Source organism: Chaetodon auriga, chromosome 13, assembly GCF_051107435.1.
Source record: "Chaetodon auriga isolate fChaAug3 chromosome 13, fChaAug3.hap1, whole genome shotgun sequence".
Taxonomy (NCBI): Eukaryota; Metazoa; Chordata; class Actinopteri; order Chaetodontiformes; family Chaetodontidae; genus Chaetodon; species Chaetodon auriga.
Genome location: NC_135086.1, coordinates 15,592,839 through 15,615,453, shown reverse-complemented (window position 1 = coordinate 15,615,453; position 22,615 = coordinate 15,592,839). Strand labels below are relative to the sequence as shown.

Genomic DNA, 22,615 nt, shown 5'->3' with positions numbered 1-22,615 from the left:
AGAGAGAGAGGCCATTTTGAAGATGAATTCGATTCTTGTGACAGTGTTAAGGTGTTTTGTGATCAAAACAGGGAATTTTTCCAAAGTGGGAATTGTGGAAATGTAGTTGTATTTCAGAGGGAAACTGTCAAACAAACAGTTAATTACAGCAACCATGTCCCCTAGAAATTCTGTTTGATTACAACTAATTTGTATTCACCATTACTTTGTGCTTAAAAACATAATCGTGGCCTGGATCGTGTTCAGAGTCAACATTTGTTTGAGTGAATGAAACAACATTTCTGTACTGTGCTAGAGTCACAGGGAAGTGGTCAGAGTGCATGGCGAGGTGATAAATAGCACAACCACGATGCCAACATTGAGGGTTTATGTTCATGCTGTGGTCAGCTTTAGGCAGCAAAAGCACTTTGTATAAGATAAAGGAAAGAACATGTTTGCCGCTGACAGTGCCTAAACATAACCAGAAAAAACCTGAATAATGCTGTCGTCGCTACGAGTGCATCGTGCGAGACTGCTGATTTTTGGCAGAAAACAAATGAAATATGTTCAATATCGACATTTTTGTGACTTGTCAGATACGTTAATTAACAGCATTCACTCATAATGTCAATACATTTTTAATTCGGTCAGCATTATGTTTCCTTCAAACCATATTTGCTGTTGCTAATTAGCTCTATATAAACAGAATTTCTAAGAAGTAGGGCTATTACAGAGTATGTGGCGATGGCTCTGCTCTGTTCATGTGTCCCAGTAAGTCATGATAGTGTGACAGTGAGTCAGCAAGCATCATACCTGGACCCTGAAATTGAAGCAGCTGAATGGAATCCAGCCATTGAGCTGACTCATTCTTTTTTTTTTTTTTTTTGTCTACACCTGTGATTTTCCCGCTGTAACACGTCGAAATGTCTTCAGTGAAAAAAGTCTATTGATGCCTAAGATTTGTGATTTTCACAATTTCAACCCTAACCCTAACCCTACACAATGCTTGTTGTTTTTATCACACACTGAGCAACATAACATTTGTCAAGACCTGCTATCATGGTTACGATAAGCAGTGCAAAGAACTCAACTTGCCATGCAAGTGTAAAACCTCACTCAACATTATGAATGTCGGATCACACTATGTGGGCTACATGTGTTAAGCTTCATGCAAGAGTGATTTTCCTGCAGTTGAACATTGCACATTTATATGTGCATTTTTTAATTTCAGTTTCATATATAAGATGAGATAAAATAAGACTTTAGTGATCCTATGCCTGAGAAATTCTCATTACAACAGTAGAATAAAAAGGAGAAGGAGGAAATAGAACAAGCAGAACAAACAGACAATAAAAAAGATAGAGGCTATGTACATTATATACAAAGAGTATATAAAATAATATTATATATATTTCACAGGAGAAGTTACACAGGAAAATGATTACTAATGCTATTCTGTCTTGCAGGAGTCCAGGATGAATTGAATAATGTATGATTGTATGATTTCGACGTGACTGCGTTCTATGAAAGGTGTGACACATCTTGAGCAGCCAAACAGCAACTAACCACATCCCTTTCTCTGCGCTTCCTCCACACATACATTTAGAAGCAGATGGTGAAGTTCCATCTTACGCTCTCTGTCTGATGGTCATCATGTTCAGCCTAAACCAAGCAGCTCTGCTCTCTCTGCAGCTGTTAGCTTTGGGTCAAGTCTTTGCAGGTACAATGGAGATCTGTGTTTACGATGCATGCCTTTCTCTAGATGTAATTACAGATTTCATTTTATATTGACTGATTGTTTCCTTCACTGTCAGGGATTCTTCGAGACGACCTAAGGAATAAACTGGTGACAAGGGGAGAATCTATCAACTTCACTTGCAACACATCAGAGGCAAATATAACACAAATCAGCTGGACCAAAGGAACATCTTTTTTTGCTCATTTAATCTCCAAGAATCTGACTTTTTCAAATTTGACCTCTGACAGACTGAGAATAGACCTAAACTTGCCTTCAAAGCTGAATATTGTTAATGCTCAGCATGACGACAAAGGACTCTATAAATGTATTGTAAATGGTGAAGGTGGTCCACAGACAATTCAGTGGAATTTAACGGTGTCTGAGAAACCTGAAGGTAGGTAGAGCATCAAGCAGTCATCTCTGCATCAGGCTCAGAGCATTTCAAAGCTCCCACTGCATGTTACATAAATTCATTCACACGTGTTTGTGTGCAGAAATCAGTTCTTCGTCGAACTTGCTATACACACTCACATCTGTAATCGGATTGCTTCTATGCACCATCGCTCCAGCTGTCTGCCTCTGCAGGTGAGTAACACCTTTAAAATTTCAGATTAAGAAGCATGTACAAATGAATTGCACTCCTCTCTGTTGCCACAAATTACAAGATAACGGTAAAAGCTGAAATGCAGTGTAATTGTAACACAAGTAAAATCAAATCATAAGGTCAGTGAAATGACTCAGGAATGTCTTTAAACACAAATATTTATCCAAAGGTTGCTAACATAATAGATTAGCCAGTATGAGCTACTGGTCATAGCAGACCAAGGGAGGCAGTAGGTGCTACGCCGCTAAGTGCACTGAAGTGAGAAAGAGTGTGTTGCTTTTGAATTTAACTTCTTTCTTTCCCGGTTACTCAATCTTACTTTGAGCATTCAGTTGAAACCTTGAGAACAGCTTTTGAAAAGACCTCGTGGTGAGACTGTTTTGTAAATTGAAAAATAACATTTAACACCTTTTCCTGAAAGAGGTCCCTGAAACTCTGGGAAGCCAACAGATGTCGGATCTTTTATCTGCATTTTATCAAGGTGATGCAGAAATCTTAAAATGTGTAACCTGGGTGAACCGACTCTCTGTGGCTTTATTTTTATGGCACGACCAAAAAGGGTGCGAGCAACTATAGGTATTTTACTGACCTTGAAATGTCTTTCGTCAGAGTATTGTAATGCACAGTGGACAGTGCAAGGTTGGGAGGAAATGCACAAAGTGATGCGAGTGAAAATGAGGTCAGCGCCGTAGCTGTGAATGAGGACACTGAGCTCCTGTCCTTTGTTTTGTTTTTTTGCGGTATTTTACAGGAACATGTCCTATCATTAGATGTCAACACATCATGCTCTGTGCTACAGGCACATTTTGTTTATTGCTCATGGATTGAGGCTTGAATTTTAATATCCAACCTCGCAATTATCAGTATTTCTCCACTATAATTTCTATTCCTGTCAGTGCAAGGCTTTGAAACAGTATTTAGACCGAAACGCTGGGAAACACCAATAATGTAACATAAAATGTGAATATAATTGAACAAAAAAGAAAAATTTAAATCCACTGAAAAATTGAAACATATTGGGTACCTATTTTTTGGCATTGGTGGAGGCTCCACTCATGATCTAAACTCCTGGCTTTGGCCCTGGTTGCTGAAGAGCTTTGTAGTTAGAAATGCCAAAGTTTTGATGCACTACTGGGCAGCTACATTCTCTGAGAATGTATAAATGTTTGGATGTCAATGAAAAGTCATGCAAACATAATTACTGTAAAGAACTGACAGTTGAAGCAATGAACTCAAAGTTATGCTGGCAAATCTTAATGAAGTTCAAAGGCCCAAATGTAGAACACCAGGCAGGAAGAGAGAAGAAGCAAAAAACAAGCTTTAATAACATAAAGCTGATGTGAAAAAAAAACAGGGAAGCAACAAAAAAGGAAGTACTAAGCTGAGAAAAATCCAGGAACACAGGAGAAATACTAAAACTGAACTGAGAACAAACTGGGACGACACAAGGACCACAGGAAGGAAAACAGGCGAGAAGCACAACAAAAGAAGCACAGCAGTATGAAACAGACGCAGGTGACCTGACAGCTGGAAGAGGGAAAACACACCGACCAAATACACAAGGAATGAATCAACTAATGAAACACAGGTGATACACAAAACAGGCAGCGGAGAAGACAAAGGCAGGAAGAGAAGAGTGAACTTTCATAATAAAACAGGAAACAGGCTAAGCACGCCCAAAACCATAACAGCAAAAGCCTTACAGCCATGTTCAAGCATAACCAAATGTTAGTAAATGCAGCCCTATGACTTATGAAAGTCTGCCACTGCACATAGTTCCACTTCTGTGGTCTTTGTGTTATGAAAACAATGACAAACCAGAATGTATGTGGTTAATTTGCCTTTGGTAACTAGTAAGTATTCATGTGCAGTTCTACGTAGGAGTACAGTCTGTTATGCTTTACAGTGACAGTTGCCCCTTTGTGTTCACAGGGGCTCATTTTCCAGAATGAGTACTGTTACTTTAGACACTTTAAGTACATTTTACTGAAATATTTCTGTACTTTTACATAAGCCTTTTGAATGCAGAACTTTTACTTGCAGTGGAGGATTTTAACATTGTGGTATTGGTACTTGTACTTCAGTAAAAGATGTGGGTATTCGTCCCACAACAATTTTTTGAGTACATCCTAACCTCTCACACAGTGCATCTTTTATGTGTTTAACTTTTGAACAGTTGATTTTGGTGTATTCTCCATTGTGCCATGTGTGAACTCACTCTCTTACAATGCACCTGAAACACCTGGCATGTGCTATGAAGTGCTCACAGCATTTTCTCTGCAGAAAACTGAGGGCCAGGACAACGAACTGGAACCCAGTCCAGGACGAGCTTCGTCTGGAGTCAACGGGAGAGGTCAGAGGAAGCTGGTCGTCTCTGACGTTGTGACACTCCTCTGCTTTTCTTTTCTTTTTTGAGAGAAAGAGCTGAACTTCATTTTCACTCTCTGTCTCCACAGGTGGTCCTTCAACCGCAGGCTGGCACAGACCAAAGGACAAATAACAAGCCGAGGAGACAGTACATGGAGAGACTCAATTCAATCTATGGTTTCCCGGACCTGACGAGTTATTCGAATGAAAGTTAAACAGGAGAACAAACTTGACGAGCATTACATTTTTTCAATTTCAAACCAAGTGCTTCAAGGAAAGGCAATCAGAGGGAGGACAACTGGGTCACTGGTGCCCTAACACATGAGAAGCAGCACTCTAAGGGATTTTGTTTTTAGATTGTCTTTTGTATTTATGCTACTTTGTGTATTTTAATAAGTTCTAATGTACATGATCGTTTTATTATGAATGTGTCCCATCTGTCAAACACTATGTCCTCAACAAGGGAACTTCCTCAAATTGTTTGTTGTAATGGCAATAAAGTTAAGTGAACTCAGCTGATAGGTGTTCTGTGCCCCCTGGGGTTGTGTGAGGGAATGACAGGGGGCCATTTCAATTAAAATAAAAGACGTTGACTACAAAGAAGTGCAGTTTTATTTTCAATTACTCCAGTGGAGAATAAATGTGACTGCTCTGCTGTTTCCCTGAGTGGACACGAGACACGGACAAGATTTATTGTCTAATCACGCTGCCACACGAAACCGTACAAAATGATGTTTTATGATAAATGATAAAGTGTGGAGTAGGATACCCGCAGAGAGAGAGAGAGAGAGAGAGAGGACATTTTATAAATGTAAGGTAACAGATTTGGTTCTTGTAACAGTGTCAAAATGTCCCTGTGATCAAAACAGTGAACTATTCCAAAGTAGAAGCCGTTGACTCCTCGAGGGAAATGCATATGTAATTCACTGAGCAACAAGACCTGCTTATTATTCTTCTTCTCAGCATCAAAAGTATTCGACGTGCTCTGAAAGCACAGTCAGCAGCGGGGTCCCAGAGGTCTGCTCAGCTGTGCAGGTGGTGGTTTTCCTGCAGCTGAACATGTATATCATATGCATTTTACGTTTCAGCTCATTGTGATTATTGATTAAATCATCTAACAGGTTATTTTCAGGAGAGAACAAGTTTGAGTTCTGGAGATTTCAATTTGAATTAAATTATTGTCTGCTGGACTTTCATTAAACTTTATGTTCTATGAAAGGTGTGACACATCTTGAGCAGTCAAACAGCAACTAACCACATCCTTTTCTCTGCGCTTCCTCCACACATACATTTAGAAGCAGATGGTGAAGTTCCATCTTACGCTCTCTGTCTGATGGTCATCATGTTCAGCCTAAACCAAGCAGCTCTGCTCTCTCTGCAGCTCTTAGCTTTGGGTCAAGTCTTTGCAGGTACAATGGAGATCTGTGTTTATAATGTATGCCTTTCTCTAGATGTATTAACAGATTTCATTTTATATTGACTGATTGTTTCCTTCACTGTCAGGGATTTTTCGAGATGACCTAAGGAATAAACTGGTGGCAAGGGGAGCATCTATCAACTTCACTTGCAACACATCAGAGGCAAATATAACACAAATCAGCTGGACCAAAGGAACATCTTTTTTTGCTCATTCAATCTCAGAGAATCTGACTTTTTCAAATTTGACCTCTGACAGACTGAGAATAGACCTAAACTTGCCTTCAAAACTGAATATTGTTAATGCTCAGCATGACGACGAAGGACTCTATAAATGTATTGCAACTGGTAGAGTTGGTCTACAGACAATTCAGTGGAATTTAACGGTGTCTGAGAAACCTAAAGGTAGGTAGAGCATCAAGCAGTCATCTCTGCATCAGGCTCAGAGCATTTCAAAGCTCCCACTGCATGTTACATAAATTCATTCACACGTGTTTGTGTGTAGAAATCAGTTCTTCGTCGAACTTTCCATACATACTCACATCTGTAATCGGATTGCTTCTATGCACCATCGCTGCAGCTGTCTGCCTCTGCAGGTGAGTGATTTTCATGGTTTTACTGATTTAGTTCCGTGTATACACTTGTAGCCCAATGCCATTAATACAAGTCACATTGTGCATGTGCTTTATCTTTAAACAGTTCAAACTAATTCATGTACCTGACAATGAGTTCCTCCTCCCTCCACCATTTCTTGCTGTATTGTAAACAGAGTGTTAGCTCATTTCTACATTTCTGTATTTTCTACATTTACATAATATTTTTAACGCAGTATGACGTTAATATTATGTCAGCTACTGCATGGAGACCCTTTACATGGCACACATCTTGACTCCTCAAATCAGGAAAAGCACAAGTGTAAATAGTGTTAACAATGGCTACATTCCCCAGTAAAGCATGTCAGTGAGTGAGCATGCACAACACCAGAGCCCTGGAACTCATCGAAATGGAATGCAACCTTAATTAATGTGATGCCTCTGCTACTATCCTGCTTTGACAAGTCAAAATGTCCGCTGTGAAAAGAGTCTACTGTTGCTCAGTTTGTAGTTTCCGGTTTTCTTGTTTTCCACGTTATAATTACATATTTTCTCTCTGTCACAACATGATAGTTGTTTTACCAACATTTATTTTATCTTGTTGAATCTTTTAAATCACAAAAATGTCTTTAAGCCCGAGAAGTTTCTCCCTGTCAAGACAAACAGATGTGTATCATTAAAACAAGACTTTTTTTTCTCATTATAATATGAGAAATTGGTATGTCATAACAAGAAACATACATATGCTGTTAAAAGAAGAAAAAGATCCAGTCAATGCCTTAATGTCAAAGAGCTGCAGGTATGCAGTGGTGAACAAACAGGGTGACACTGTGTTTGAATCAGTAATGTTCAGGAATATTGAACTTGAGTTCAGTATTTAACATAGAAATATATATTAAGAGTGGCCTTCCTCCATCTGTTAATCAGAGCACAAGTCTGCACAACAAACAGGCTGCATCCATGAATGTCAGAATATGAATATCTTAGCCATGATTTAAAATAAAACTTCCTGTTTATTGAAGCGTTTCATGAAGAGCCTGGGAGGACGACAGAGGGCGACAAACTCACAGAGATCAGGAAATGAGAGATAGAGAAGAGGAAAGAGTGAATATGATGGATGAAGAAAAGAGTGCGGGAGATGAGACAGAATCAGAGAGAAAAACAGAAACTGATGAAGAAAGAAAAAGACAAACAAATGACCCAGTGACAGTTCCAGCTGGATGTTTGCTCCAGTGACAAACTCAGCAGAATAACAGATTTTTAGGTATTGGCTATTTTCTGTTGTCATTATCCTGTAGAGTTTGTATGCATTTACACTCAGTTTAGCTACTTCTTAAATTTCAGGGTTAACATGAAACACATGGATGACTTACCAGCTCAGTTTCATGGCGAAGTGTAACAGACCCGCTGATCCACTAGACTATAGCATGTCAATGTGACGGTTTGCCTCGCCTTGGTGTGATAAGTACACGCCTGTATGAAAGCGCAGTATCAACAGGGACTGATAATGATCAGAGCAGAGGACGAAGGAGGCAGACGCAGGAGAGGCCTGACCCCAAGCCTGGGAACGACTAAACTACCTAACTGTATTCAAAGTAATCCAGCCTTAGCTCCACTTCAACCAGCTACAACAGTAATGCTACATGTGCATGTATCAGTATGAACAATCTGGTAATTAGAGCTGAAACACTAAGTCAAATAATCAGTTAGTCCATCGTCAGGAATTGATAATTGAAGAATATTTCAAAATCAAAATTTTGAAGATCTTCTGCCCTTCTGTGTCTGATGTGATGGTGACCTGAACCTACTCAACCTCATTTAATAATGTGACTGGAACACTGGAACACCTGGAAAGGGCTGTTGGGTCTCATTTTTGGTCACTATTTTATCTCTGCAGAAAACGTTGGACCAAGACACCAAAGCAGGACTTCCACTTTCGTGTTCAGTCGGGAGGAGAGGTCAGAGGAACTTTTTCATTATTCAAACTATTAAGTTCAAAAGCATTTTCAACAGTCTTTCCTATTTCCTGCCCATCTGTTTCTCTTCTTCCTAACAATACTGATTTTATTTCCACTTTCTGTCCCTAAAGGTGGCTCCTCTTCAACCCTGGAGCTGTGTCGAATACAGAGTGAATCATAAGCAGAGGGAGTCAGTACTTGGAGAGGCTTTGGCCTGACAAGAATGACGCTTCAGTTGAAGTTGAATGAGAAACAAGAGATATGTTGGACAGAAAGTGCAAGAGAGAGGACACATTTAATGATGCGTGACAACTGATTGAATCCAGCCCAGATAAGGATGGCCTTGTTAAAACAAAACAGAGCATAAGCCATCTGTTTCCCACAGTCTTTCATTAGATTGAAGGTCCAGAGTGTAAGATTAAGGGGGGTCTATTGACTAAAATGGAATCTAAAATTCATTGTTGTGTTGTTTTCATTAGTGCACAATCACCTGAAAATAAGAACCATTGCATTTCGTTAGCTTAGAATTAATTCTTTACTCCTCCATGGTGCACCGCCATGAACAGACAAACCAAACACTGACTCCACAGAGGGCCTCCTTTTAGCAGCCACACTAATGGAGGGTGAGGTGAGGGGGACCCACTTAGTTGTAGTCTGCAACCTCACCACCAGATGTCATTAAGTCCTACACAGAGATCGTTACAATTTGGGGCCATTTAATCCAATCTTGCACTGCACTGTGGCTGTACTGTATTTTTTTATTTTTTTATTTTTTTACTATTATTCCTCTGTTAATTGTCTTTATTCTATTTTAGCTTATTTTTATCTTCTATTTTATTTTCCTTGTGTTTCTTTTATATCATGTCTTGAAGTTTTTATGTTTTTCTGTAAGTAAAGCAATTTGGATTCAGTTGCATCAGTTGCATGTTCATTACACAAAGTTACAATGGGCGTGGGCATTAAGGTGATGACGAGTAAGCATTTCTCATTCCCATCATTTTACATGTACACACAGATACAATTTAACTGGAGTTCTGAAAAATATTAAAAATCTCCATTTCAGTATCCTAAAACACTGTTTTAGGTTTGAGGCCTAAATGCAGGGGAAACGTTCCCTTTGCAGCATATCAGTATATGTGTAGTCAAGGTCTTAATGTGTTTTTGTTAAACTGCATGTTTTGTTGACGTCACCTGTTTTTGGACATGTTTTCATGTTTCTGACAAACTCTTCATTTTGTTAAGCCGACCTGTGCCTCCATGTGTCCATAATGGGGCCAAGACACCGAGGAAATAGAGAAACATGCTTGGAAGGATGGGTCAAAAGGACATGATAACTGAAAACATGGAAGGAAAGCAGAAAATGTAGAAGTAATAAGCAGCTCTCTTCTCTATCCTTTCTATTCATACAGTGTGCATCTATGAGCCAACTGTTTTTGAATACTGATATATGTCAGCTGACTTCAATGGCTAAAACATATTTCCTGTCCCCCTGCATGAACGGCCAAAACAGAACCTCTCCCTCCCACGTTGCCTCTCTTGCTGCAGTGCAGCTCACCTCTCCTGCTCCTCCACACAGTCCTCTGACCAGGGTCAGGCACACATCCAGTAAGACACCCTGACCTCCTCTCAACCCTGACCTCCTCTCCACCGCTGTCTCTCCCTCATTCCTGTCTCTCCCTTTTAATTCTCTGCCTTTCAAATATAACCTCTTGGTGAACCGTAAATTAAAAACCAGCAGTGGAAAGTACAGAGTACATTTGTTCAAGTAGAGAGTTCAGATACTTCTGCTTTAGGAAATACTTTTCACTCTCCTGTATTTATTTAAAGGCTATGATTACTATTCAGTTTCCGGAAAAAAAAGAAAAAAAGAAAAAAAAACTGGCAAGAAAAAAAAGAAAAAAAAAAGAGGAAAAGAGGAAATATTTGAGGCCTGATTGTAGGGCAGTCAGTTACTGTGGTGACAAAGCCTTTCTATCAAGAACACAGCCTTCTTTGTTCTCCACTTATACCAGCTGTAGCTTTTTATGGTCTCAGCAAACAGCTCCCAGACAGCCAGGTGCTGTGGTAAGTCATTTATTTATCCGGATCGTTTTTGGCTTTGGTTATTACTGGAAGGGCCGTCTTCAGCTTTGCAGGCGTTACTGGTTGTGCTCTTGTGGCTCTGTAAGATGCTTTTAAGGCTTGTCTTTATTCACCTGCTGCAACATTTTTCTGATGAGTCACATCATTTCCATATTATCAAACCACTCAGTGGCCTTTGTATGGAAGCTGCTCCAATTTTTAGGTTTCTACACTCGTTCATTCAGAGCTTATCCATTTATTTGTCACCCATAAGTAAATACAACATTAGACTGAAAGGCCTGAACATGTGTCTGTTTTGTTTCTTTCTTTGTTTTTAGGATCTTTACACGGTAAGACAGGTGTTCTGGCCCCACAGTTCCACTCAAAACTTGAAAGGCACACCCTATGCCACAAATTTGCAAAACAAATCTTGAAAACGGTAATCCAGCTATTTTAAATATTTGCGCAGATAAAACTTGCAGTTTGCAGCTGTCCTGAACGCAGCATGGATGACGTTTCTTAACACTTTCAGTGGTCCATTTTTCCTTTTTAATGGTCTATATTGAACACATCAATAAAAGACAGAATGAACACAACGCAACCTAATTTACATGAATTAGTGTAGTGTATAATAATAATAATAATTATTCTTCTGTCTCTCTCTCTCTTCTCTGGTAGAGAACTGTATAGGAAAAATTAGGCTGTTTAGAAGCATTTCCAAACCAGAGGATACAATAAGAGCAGTGGCCTCAAATAAACTCCAACTCCAAACTTCACCAAAATGTTGATGATGATGATGATGATGATGATGTAAAAAACGTCCACTGTACAGATCATGAAGAGGACCCTCTATCTACTGTAGATTTGAACAAATGCCAGAAATCAAGTAGAAAAACTTAAACACTGTAATTACACGCTTTAAGCAAAGACATTTTTCTACTGACGTGGACCTGCGTGTGCGTGTTGTGCTGACGAACAATTGGTTGGATTCCCATTTTACCTGAAGTCATCACCTCACCATACATGTCCCCCCGCAGGGGGGATTCTCGGTAGTGATGGGAATTCCGGCTCTTTTGAGGCAGCCGGTTCTCACGGCTCGGCTCTCTTGAAAGAGCCGGCTCTTTCGGCTCCCCAGTGGCTCCTCAGATTATTTTGTCGCTTAAATTAATTTATTACCAAAATAATGTAAAATTATGTGTAAAATGAATTACTAATGTACAAAACATACTTTACATCAAATTTTACTGCATTTCCTGCGGTCACTCATTTTCTCACCTTTCCAGCGTTGTGTCTCTGTCCCGGCTCTCTCTCTCTCTCTGTGTGTGTGTGTGTGTGTGTGTGTGTGTGTGTGTGTGTGTGTCTGTAACCCCGACCCTCCCCCTCCTGCTCAATGCCTGCTCACAGAAGCCACCACACATCATGACGTTGACCAGTCACGTGCGGCTTGAACAGAAAAAAATCGAGAGAAAAAAAAAACCTGGAAGCTTCTCTCGATCCGGATCCCAGGCAGGAGCCGGGTCTTATCGTTCACTTCAAAGATATGGCTCTATGAGATGTTTCGTTCGCGACCGACACGTCACTAAAATTCTCGGCCTCGTGCTGTTCATGGACGTCAGATCTTTTGTGTGATGGGCACGAAAACTATGATCGCATTGTTTATTTTGGACTACCATCATGTGTTATTGGTGTCGCTGATCGTGAGCACAGTCGTAGAAGGTATGTGGGCTTAATGTTTTGGGGTTGTAATTTTTTTGTGTTTTTTTTTTGAACAACTTTATTTAGCCTACAAGGACATCACATTTGCTGTTTCATCCTGGATGAAATCCGTGGATGCTAGATATAGTACTCAAGTAAAGACTATTAATAAAAATTATACAATACGATAGATGAAAACAAGTCAGAGGCATGGAGACAAAAGAGGTGGGTTCCTTTTTTTGCATGTTAAATAAGATTAATGACGCATTTTCCTGGCTAACACAACAAAAGGTTTGACTGCAGATATAGTAGAAGATGGCCAACTTTTAACCATTTATTTGGCAATAACTGAATAACTACCAGTAAACAGTAAGTGAAGACCACATAAGGGTGGAGGCGAGGACCAGCAGCTTGTTTGCTCTTCATAAACATACAGGAGCTGCAAATCCATCTCCGTTTAACAGTGAATGGAAAACCCCCGCAGTCATCACACAGGATGACTCAGTTCTCCCATCCAAGTCACTTTTTTCTAATCTGTACCAAAATATTTCCAAAAAACTCAGGTTTGCTGATTGTAGCCTTGTGCCTCGTACATCTTTGTTAGATATTTTAGGAACTAAAAAAGTTCACGTTACAGTGATATTATGATTGCTTCTCCATCCATGTGTGTTTTCACTTGCGTTTGTGTCTCTGAGCCTGATGAGATTTTACGGCCTTTACAGCTCTCGAAGTGACGGGGGGGAACATGACCGTGGCTCTGGGAGAGACTGCTGTGTTACCCTGCAAACTCACTGGCACCTCGGAACCCATCACTCAGATTTCATGGCAGAGGGTGACCAGAGGAAGACCTCAGAAAGAAAATTTCTTGACGATCATACCCAAAGATGGACTGAAGCCCGTCAATGGACATGTTGGACGATTTACATTCATTGGGAGCATTAGTAGCAATGATGGATCTCTCCAGCTAGCCAGTGTCGAACTGATGGACGAAGGCATCTACACATGCATCTTCACTTTGTTCCCCAGTGGAAACCACGGGGCAGACATACTTCTAAACTTGCTTGGTATAATGCACTGTATTAAAAATGCTCAGGGTGTGTGAGTGAGTGAGAGAGACGATCTTCTTTTCCCTTTTTGCTTGCTTGTTGACTTTTGGTGTACTTTAACTCTCCTAGTGCCTCCGATCTCCAGCCTGAAGGGTAATCTCCTTGCTTTGGGTAGTGAGGAGGTTGACCTTGTTACTTGCACAGCTGCTGGTTCCAGGCCTCCCGCACAGGTGAGGTGGCTTACTGGTACTTTGGCAGGAAAAGTGAGGATAACAAACAGCTCCACCGAGCATCCCAACGGTACGACGACCACAGTCAGCTCGCTGTTTGGAGTACCGACCAGAGAAATGAACCAGCATGTGGTCCGCTGTGTCGTCACCAACGCAGCCCTGTCGAAAGAAGAAACCCTGGCCTTCACGATACAGGTCTACTGTGAGTATACACATACTTATACATCAGTTACTTATGCAGTGATAGTGTCAGAGACTTGCTCCCTCATAGTGAATCCGCTGATAAGTTTTCGCATCAGTTACTTGAGAGCATAGAGAAACATAGAGGGAGAGACTCGTACACCATTAGCATGTATACGCAAGCGATTCCTTTCCCATTGCCAGTGCACGTTCATTGTTGTGCTGGTTAAAATATCCTATATGAGATGATGAGGTGGAAATTCTGTCTGATATCAAAATTTGCGTGCCAGCTTGTGGAACTTTAGCATGCATCATTATCAATGGAAATTAGCCAGCGGCGTGTCATGTTTCTGTCACTGCTGATGGGAGCTGGAGCTGATGAATACCTGTGACTACTGCAGAGTCATTGGACCTGGGCTTGAAGGGTGATTGTGCCTTTTCCACAGAGGCAAAAGCCAGATGTTAGTGGCTGTTACTGGTTTTTTTTTTTTTTTTTTTGTCCAGTTTGTCCATATTTTCAACCTCTCTTACCACAGAATGGGCATGAGGAGAAGAGTTTTTTGGACTCATCTGACCTCCTTGTTGATTAAACTAATTTTGTGCATGAGATATGACGATATGAGGTTCTGAATGCTTAGACTGAAGGAGACGTGCTTTAAATTTCTTTCTCTCTGTGGTTTTAAAGTTAAGCTGAATGCTGGCATTCTTCAGGCTGAAACAAGTGATTTAAGTTTGTCCGGTTGAGAGTTTGATGAATCTGACTTGGAGCACAAGAAAGAAAGAGATTTAGGATGAGAATTGGAAAATGTTCTTGCCTGAAGTCCTTCAGATCTTCATCAGATCTTCATCAGGTAAGAGGCTTGTGGTTTAGACTCAGTGCAGCTGTAACTCATTGCCTTTTTCCAATAGCCTTCTGTGATGTTCATTAAAATTACTGTTCTTATATTGCAAAATCAACTTTTTTTTCCCCCCAAAATCTATTTGTGCTAAAAGTGAACTGCTTTGCACAATACATCTGTTTGTCTTGCCTGCTGTTAAAGCTACTGAACAGCTGCAGTGCTTTCCATCACTGTTGCTTAATTTTTGCACAGACAAGCTGTAAAAGACCAAGATGAGGACACTAACTAGAATAGAGACAAAGGGCATGCTATGCTATATCAGCTCATTGCTAGAGGCAGTATTTAGAGGCTGGCTAGTTGTCTTGCTAGCTAGCTGGTGCACCAGCTAACAGCACAGCACAGCACAGTTAGCACAGTCATACAGTAACAGACATTCCTACCGGCCTTTAGTCTTTGTGGCTTTTGTGTGGCTTTTAGTATTTTGCCAGTCTGAGCCTGGAGCCAAGTGCTGCCTTTGTGCCCAGACACAGTTTCTTCAGTCTTTGAAGCAAAATATCACGTTACTGCAGGTGTTTCAAGGACAATGTTGAGTGTGGATCAGCTTTCTAACATGCTTTGATACCATGCCAGCTACAACACATCTGTGAAAAGTGCAGTTTGGGGAAATTTAGTAGCTTCTTTAACAGCTTCTTTGAGAAATCTTGCTGAGGACTGTGACATGGCATTTCTGACTTGACAGGTTCAGTACAGTGGCTCAGTTGTTAGCACTGTTGCCTCACAGCAGGACAGTTCTAGGTTTGATTCCCGTCATGGAGTTTGCAGGTACTCATAATTTTACTTCACCTCACCAAAGCATTACACTAAGCTCTGAAAGCTGATAAAAGCGGAGGGATGAAGACTGATGATAAGCAGATAAGGCAGCAGCTGTCTTTAAACACACAAATATATTCCCAGACTACCCAGACAGCTGGTCTCGCGTTGCTGGTGGAAGTCCCCTGCCTACTCACAGTTCATTAATAACACCAAACTTTTCCACCAACTGACAAAGATAACATGGCAGCCACATACAGTATAAGCCATCTGCTGTCATTGAAACATTGCCAGGTGATTGTTAACGTTGACCCTGAACTATTTACTCAGCCATTATCTGAAAACATGTTATTCCTGTTCTTGCCACCTATAATGTTTGTCAAGATGCAACTTAAACAATAGTCGTTCAAGTTCTCTAATCCAAAATGACCTTGAAAAGGTTTCAACACTGTCTCACTGCAGATGGAATCTAACCATGGGTGTTCAGTATGATTCTGATATACTGTATTTAGTAGTTTCTCAGTACAGCGGTAACATGGCTCATTCTCTCTTCCTGTTTTCTTGCAGTCTCACCCCTGGAAGTCAGTATTCGTCAACAAGCCAAAGACTCATTTGAATGTGTGACTGAAGCTAATCCAAGAGCAAGCTTCACCTGGAACAGGTACGGTATGAGCCGGTTTGAGTGCAAACATTCTTAATCAAACATGTAATGTATTAATGTATGATTAACCTAAGATGGCTGGTGTTCACAGAACGCTTGTCTGATAGGAACACAACTTGGATAAGCTTCACACTAACACTGTCAGGTTATCTTTGTAAGTATCTCAGTCACCATTGAAATGCACTGAACAGTCACTTTCTATCTTTGGGGGTTTTCCAGCGGACGTTATGTCAGTTGGTCGGCCCATGGCTGAGATATAATGCAGTTATCATGTTGTTGTTTTCAAGTTAATCATAATCATAAATGAGACACAGTTATTGAACTGAAATAAACATTTATTTAACGTGAATGTTATTGTTTGCATTGTTTGTGTTTGCTTAAATAGATCTGCACTCTGTCTGCAGTGCAATTTTAAGATCTATCAACTTAATAAGTACACACATTATTTGAAAATAATTAATTAGAGGCAACAAAGTTCTCAAAGTTCTCATAACGTAAAACTGAAGTTAAATTTCTTCACATGGAAAGAAAAGTTTGCTGCTTTGTGTAACTCAGTGCCTTCTTCAGTATTTTTAGTCTGCGGTGTTAAACCCAGTTCAAAGAAACAACAGTGCTGACTTTAAAAGTCAAGAATAATTATTGTTTTCATAAAAATGGAAGCTCACAGCTTGTTAGACACGCACCATGTGTCCCACCAATGAAAAAGCTCATCTTGCCTTTGATGAAGTTTTGTTGATTTACAGTGTGGATGTTGGCGATAAAAACAATGCATATAAAACCAAACGGGAAGTCTGGACTGCAGCCTTCTTTTAGTTTAAAATAGGCAGGGTATAAACAACTGACCAAGAGCCCAGTGAGAGGCTGCAGCATGTCATGTGATCCTTATTGTGAGAGGAAAATGTAGCTCAGTGGTAGGATTTCTCGCTAAATTATTATAGAGAAAGTCCTTTCAGTGGCGAGCCATACAATAGTGTCCAAAAGTCATAACAGATATAGAAAACATTCAAAAACAGCAAATCTACTTTTAGAATCTTACTTCTATCTACTTTTTACACATTTTTCATATGTAAAACTCCAGCTAAAAAAAGAACAAGACTAAAGACAACACATATACAGACTAAACTGTAACAAAACAACATAAACATAAACACAAAATTGTGACTTGCATGTGAAAAACAGAGGTAGTTATTCAACAGTGAGAAATTCTAAATAACCAGAGTATTCATATTCTGCCCTCGTGGTACGTTCTCAGCTTTGTACAGCTAGACAGATATTGGAGTCAAGTGTCAACTTAACACTGCGTCGATGCTGGCTAATCTCCACCTGGTGCGTCACTGAAAGGTGTCCCAATAGGAACAATGACTACCAAACCCCACAGGGCAGAACAGTCCATTTACTCTGACTGGTGGTTTGTCCCTGAGTGACCAAGACACATAAATGGTGAATTAGCCTGAAGAAGAAAGTCATTTTGAGCTTGTTTGTCAGTGCTTGCCTTAAGAGCTGCAGTTACATCCAGCAGCTACTGTTTACCCTGCTATAGCTCTTCTTATACAAAGATGTGGAAAATAACATTATGAACAAGACACACTAATTTCTCAGCTGTTGGCTGCAAGAACCAACACAAAAGTCTTCATCTGCTCCCGCCATCCAAGGACGTGGAAACCCAGTGGATTACCTTGATGGAAATGTCCACACAGCAACAACTGGGAAACTCTTTGGGTAACAGTTACAGCGTTATGTCTGGACTGCTTTGAGGTCAAAACTTCAAAACTTCACTGCAAAAACATCCAACGTGTTTTAACAGAAATCTTTGAAAGGGTTCAGCTTTACTGGAGTGTCCAATCCTTGACAAGATCACATGATTACATTTTTTTATATATTCTTGTTTGCAGTTAATTCTTTGTAACCTGAACTGAACTCTAGAACATAATGATAACTGGCTGAGAGCAGTTTGATACTGTCAGTGTGCCCTTGAATACAAAGGTGTCTTGTATCTAGGAATGCGGAATATGTCTCATATCCACTTCTGTGAAGATATCACTTGTTGGGGAGGACAGATACCAATCATTTTCAGACAAGGTCAAGGAAAGGAAGGGTTTTCAGGTCAAGGAAAGCACCAAAAGTGAAAACAATAATGTCTTGTCAGGCCAAAGTTAATAGTGGTGACTTAGACTTAGACTAAGACTTAGACTGTTACTTTATTGGAAATTATGCCATTGCAGTAGCAGTTTAAACATACAGACAAACACAAAATATATAGAACAAAGAAGAATAAGGATGAGAAAGAAAAAACTAAGAGAAAAAGAATGTTCTCAAGAATCTAAATAAACAGACAGTCTGTGCAATATTGCAGTAGTGCAAATAATATGTAACACTGAAATACTGGGGTTTGTGAGGTTGGTAGATTAACTGTTTAAGTTACTATTGTAACTATTGTGATGGGAGTAACTTTGGATTGAGAAGTATGTATTGGCCCTGACGGCATTAGTTCCAGAGTTCTGAGGACTTGTGCCAGCCAGCTATCTGTGACCCTGGGTCACCTCTTCAACCTGAGCCTGAGCCTGCAGAGAGTCCCAGTGCTGTGGAAGATGTCCTGTGTGGTTCCTGTCCCAGAGAAGAAATCTCCATCTGGCCCCAACGACTACAGACCCGTTGTCCTCACATCGCTCATGATGAAGGTGCTGGAGAGGCTGGTCCAGGGGACTGTTCTGTCTCCTTTTCTCTTCACCTTGTACACCTCAGACTTTCAGTACAATTCTTCATCATGTCACCTACAGAAGTTTTCGGACGACTCAGCGGTGGTGGGGTGTATGAAGGATGGACGAGAGGAGGAATACAGAGCAGTGGTGGATAATTTTGTAGAATGGTCGGGGAGAAATCACCTGCTGCTTAACGCGGCCAAGACGAATTAGATGGTGATTGATTTCAGAAGGAACAGGACGACCACACAACCACTGTGTGTTCTGGGGGAGAATGTCGCAGTGGTTGAGGATTGCAAATACCTCGGAGTGCACCTCGACAACAGACTGAACTGGAAAACTAACATCAATGCTGTTTACAAGAAGAGGATGAGCAGACTCTATTTCCTGAGGAGGCTCAGATCATTCAATGTGTGCAGCAAGATGTGGGAGATCTTCTACCATTCTGTTGTTGCCAGTGCACTCTTCTTTGCTGCAGTGTGCTGGGGAAGCAGCATCGGAGCCGGCAACACCAAAAGACTGAACAAACTGATCAGGAAGGACGGCTTCGTTATTGGCTGCAAACTGGACACTTTTGAGGAGGTGGTGGGGAGGAGGACACTGGACAGACTGTTACCCATCATGGATAACCCTGAACATCCTCTTCACCACCTCGTGGACAGACAGCAGAGCTCCTTCTCCAACAGACTGCTACAGCTCCGCTGTCACGAGGACCTCTTCAGGAAGTCATTCCTGCCACGAGCCATCACACTGTACAATAGTCTTCCTGACCACTGTTTTCCAACTCGATAAAATTTGAAATGTGTTTTCCTGTTTGGATTCTGGTTTCTGATGCAGCAGAGTGTTAAGTTTTAGTTTATTTGGTGATCGTCTGCTCTTCACAGAGACCTTCTACTAATGCTGCCTGTGAGGTTGGAAAACACAATAACACATTTTTACACTGCAGTTATTGTGCAGATGAAACAAGCAAGATATAACATGTTAACTGAGGAGGCAGATTACGGTAAAGGGAAACCAGGCAAAAATGTCGTGCGATTCTAAATAAAAACCCACACAAGTTCAAACCAGTCAATATTTATTTTTGCCCATTGTGCTCATGAGAGTGAAAACCTGTCCAACAACAGACACACGTCATGTTTATTATTTCAATATTAACGTCTTTTAAAAGATCTACATACCCACACGTTACAAAATATAGAAATAAAATAATGCTCTATACTGTGTTGTGGAGTTAATCAAATATATCAACTTGACCTACATTTCATTTTCAATCAAAGAAAGTGACGCCATGTGCAGAGTATTCAGTTGGTGCTGGGCCATTTGTCCTGGAAGATCCTGGATATGATCTGATTATGGACCCCATTTTCCATGTTTTTGACTAACTGAGACAACAGTTCTTGAAACTGGTTGAGTATTTAGAGAACACTACAACCAGCAAACAGAAAAGGGGCCACAGTGTGACCCCTGTGGGCATTTGCGCACCATCAGTGTACGTCCACTACAAATGAATGATTTGCCACTGACATTGCAGCATTATGGAAAGGATCCTACAGAGGTAGACCTCGTAAACACGTTTCATTCAAACGTGATGGAAACAAAATAAAACTCACCAAAACCTTCTTGGTTTGTCTTTGACCTATTCCCGACTATCACAGCCAACTGGCTTGGTTGACCACAGAATCTCTGGGTTTGTGATTGTTGTTAATCATGCAGCGCAATCATTGCAGCTGCAAATTTCTGGTTCTGTAGAACAGCTTACCTATGAATTATGGACTCGTTGTCAGGGGTTGGCAAGCTAATCTACAGTCACTCTCAGGGCGGGCTGGGCCTCTAGCACTGCTGAGTTACTCGTTAGATGCATGCATTTTCTGAATGAATTAATATTCAAGGCAAGGCAAGGCAAATTTATTTGTATAGCACAATTCATACACCAGGCAATTCAAAGTGCTTTACAGAAGCATAAAAATACATTAAAATCAGTGATCATCATAAATCATATGATCATATGATGACAATCATAAAAATTCAGTGGGCTAGATGTGGCCCACGGGCCACCACTTGACAATAGCTGCTTTAAGAACTAACATTTGAAATTCATCTGACTTTTGCGCCAACACTCTGCGGTTTACAATTTCTTTTCTGGCCCATTGCCGTAAGTCTTTATTTAACAGTAAATTTCACTGCTCAGCCTTGTTCGTCTGTTTCAGATCTGACAACTCGTGGCCTCAGTCTGCTAGAGCAGACGCAGCAACACTGCGGTTTGTGAGCATGGCCTCTGACCTGAATGGCCTCTACCAGTGTGAAGCATCTAACAGTTACGGAACAAAACGCGGTCACCTCTATGTGCATGTGACCTCAGGTGAGGACAGGTTTGATTTGTATGTGGGTTTTTGTCAAATGTATTGGCGTTTGTTGCATTTGTTCCTCTGCTGTGTTCGTGGATTTCTGAGTTTGTGGATGTCTGTTGTGGATGTTTGATTCTGTTGTCATTTAGTGCATCTCTTGAGATTGCTGTCAAAAGAATTTCTGTTGTGAGTTATACCGGTCAGTTCATCCTTAAGGACATGATGAGAAGCTTGGACATCTAGGCCTGCTGTAAAATTGCTGAATGTGATCAAGATCCCTCTCGGACACCTCCCTGCGCGGCATTCCAGCCGTGTCCAGCTGAAAGGACAACTGAGGACACACTGGACAATAGTATATCACATTTGGCAAAGGAATGCAATTGTATCTGCCTGGGAGCTGAAAGGAATGGCTGCCAAGCCTTTTCCCACCACAACCCAGACAAATGGAAGAATAAATGAATGGATGACTTACTAGCCACATTCCATTCCACTGCACCACAGGAAATGAATCAGATGTACTGCTACAAGCACTTAAAGCTCTAGGCATGTTCTATCTTATCTTATCTTAAATGCTCTGTAGTAAATGATGACATTTTTCACAGCTGACATTCTGGCATGTCGTAGCAGGAATTGCACAGGTATTATTGATACTACAAAGGCCGACTCCATTCCATTTAGGTGAGCTACATGTAGTTTCAGGGTTGTCGTATTGTGTATGCTGTCTCACTGTCATGGCTTACTGGGACACTTAACGGAGCTGAAATTTGTTTCCCAGTTATAAGTAAGTGAAAAAAATGTGTGTTATTATGTTTTATATACTATTTGCACACCATTAAGTGATTCATACCACAATTTGCTGAATTGTGAGTGGCTGGCAGCTGTCACCAGGTTTCACGCTGAAACTCTACAAAGCTGAACGTGCTCTCATAGTAAATCACTGATCACAGCGCCCGACACCCTGTTGCTTTGCTCATTAAACCAGTCAGAAACACACAGTAACACGCTGAGCTGTTGTAACTTAAGCAGAGTATTTTTTCTCTCTCTGGCATCCACCACTTTATTAAAGCCCAGAGCTCCTAGTCTGACCTGATGGAATTTAAATTCCAAAGGACAATGAAATGTTTTAAGGTGGGATTCATTGCAGGGCTGGTGTGCTGCTGCAGTAGATTTGGCTAGATGTATCTCATAAGCCGGCAGTGTGTACTAGCATTTCCTTGTACTGTATTCTTCTTTTTTTGCGTCCTGTCTCCCTACAGGAGGCTGCACTGCTTGTTGGATAGTATTGTGCCTTTTGCTTCTTGCTCTGAGTGCTGGCACTGCTGCAGTGATGTTCCTCTATAAATCTGGGAAATTTCCAAGGTACTAAGTATAGTAGTACTACATATGCTTAATTG

The 22,615-nt window shown here is 40.7% G+C and overlaps 1 protein-coding gene across 6 annotated transcripts in view; it reads left to right on the top strand.

The window, feature by feature from the left end:
• Nucleotides 1–12,197: 12,197 nt before the first annotated feature.
• The window catches only part of LOC143330093 (nectin-1), a 20,508-nt gene continuing 10,090 nt past the window's right edge, over nt 12,198–22,615 (top strand). For 4 of the 6 annotated variants that reach the window (XR_013077932.1, XR_013077931.1, XR_013077930.1 and 1 more), the window contains exons 1-6: nt 12,198–12,432; nt 13,134–13,475; nt 13,587–13,889; nt 16,084–16,177; nt 21,084–21,235; nt 22,478–22,580. Coding sequence is in view for 3 of the 6 variants with exons in the window: in XM_076746289.1 (XP_076602404.1) it covers nt 12,345–12,432; nt 13,134–13,475; nt 13,587–13,889; nt 16,084–16,177; nt 21,084–21,235; nt 22,478–22,580 (1,082 nt within the window). In the remaining 3 variants the exon portion in view is untranslated. The other 2 variants (XM_076746288.1, XM_076746290.1) reach the window with 2 other exon arrangements.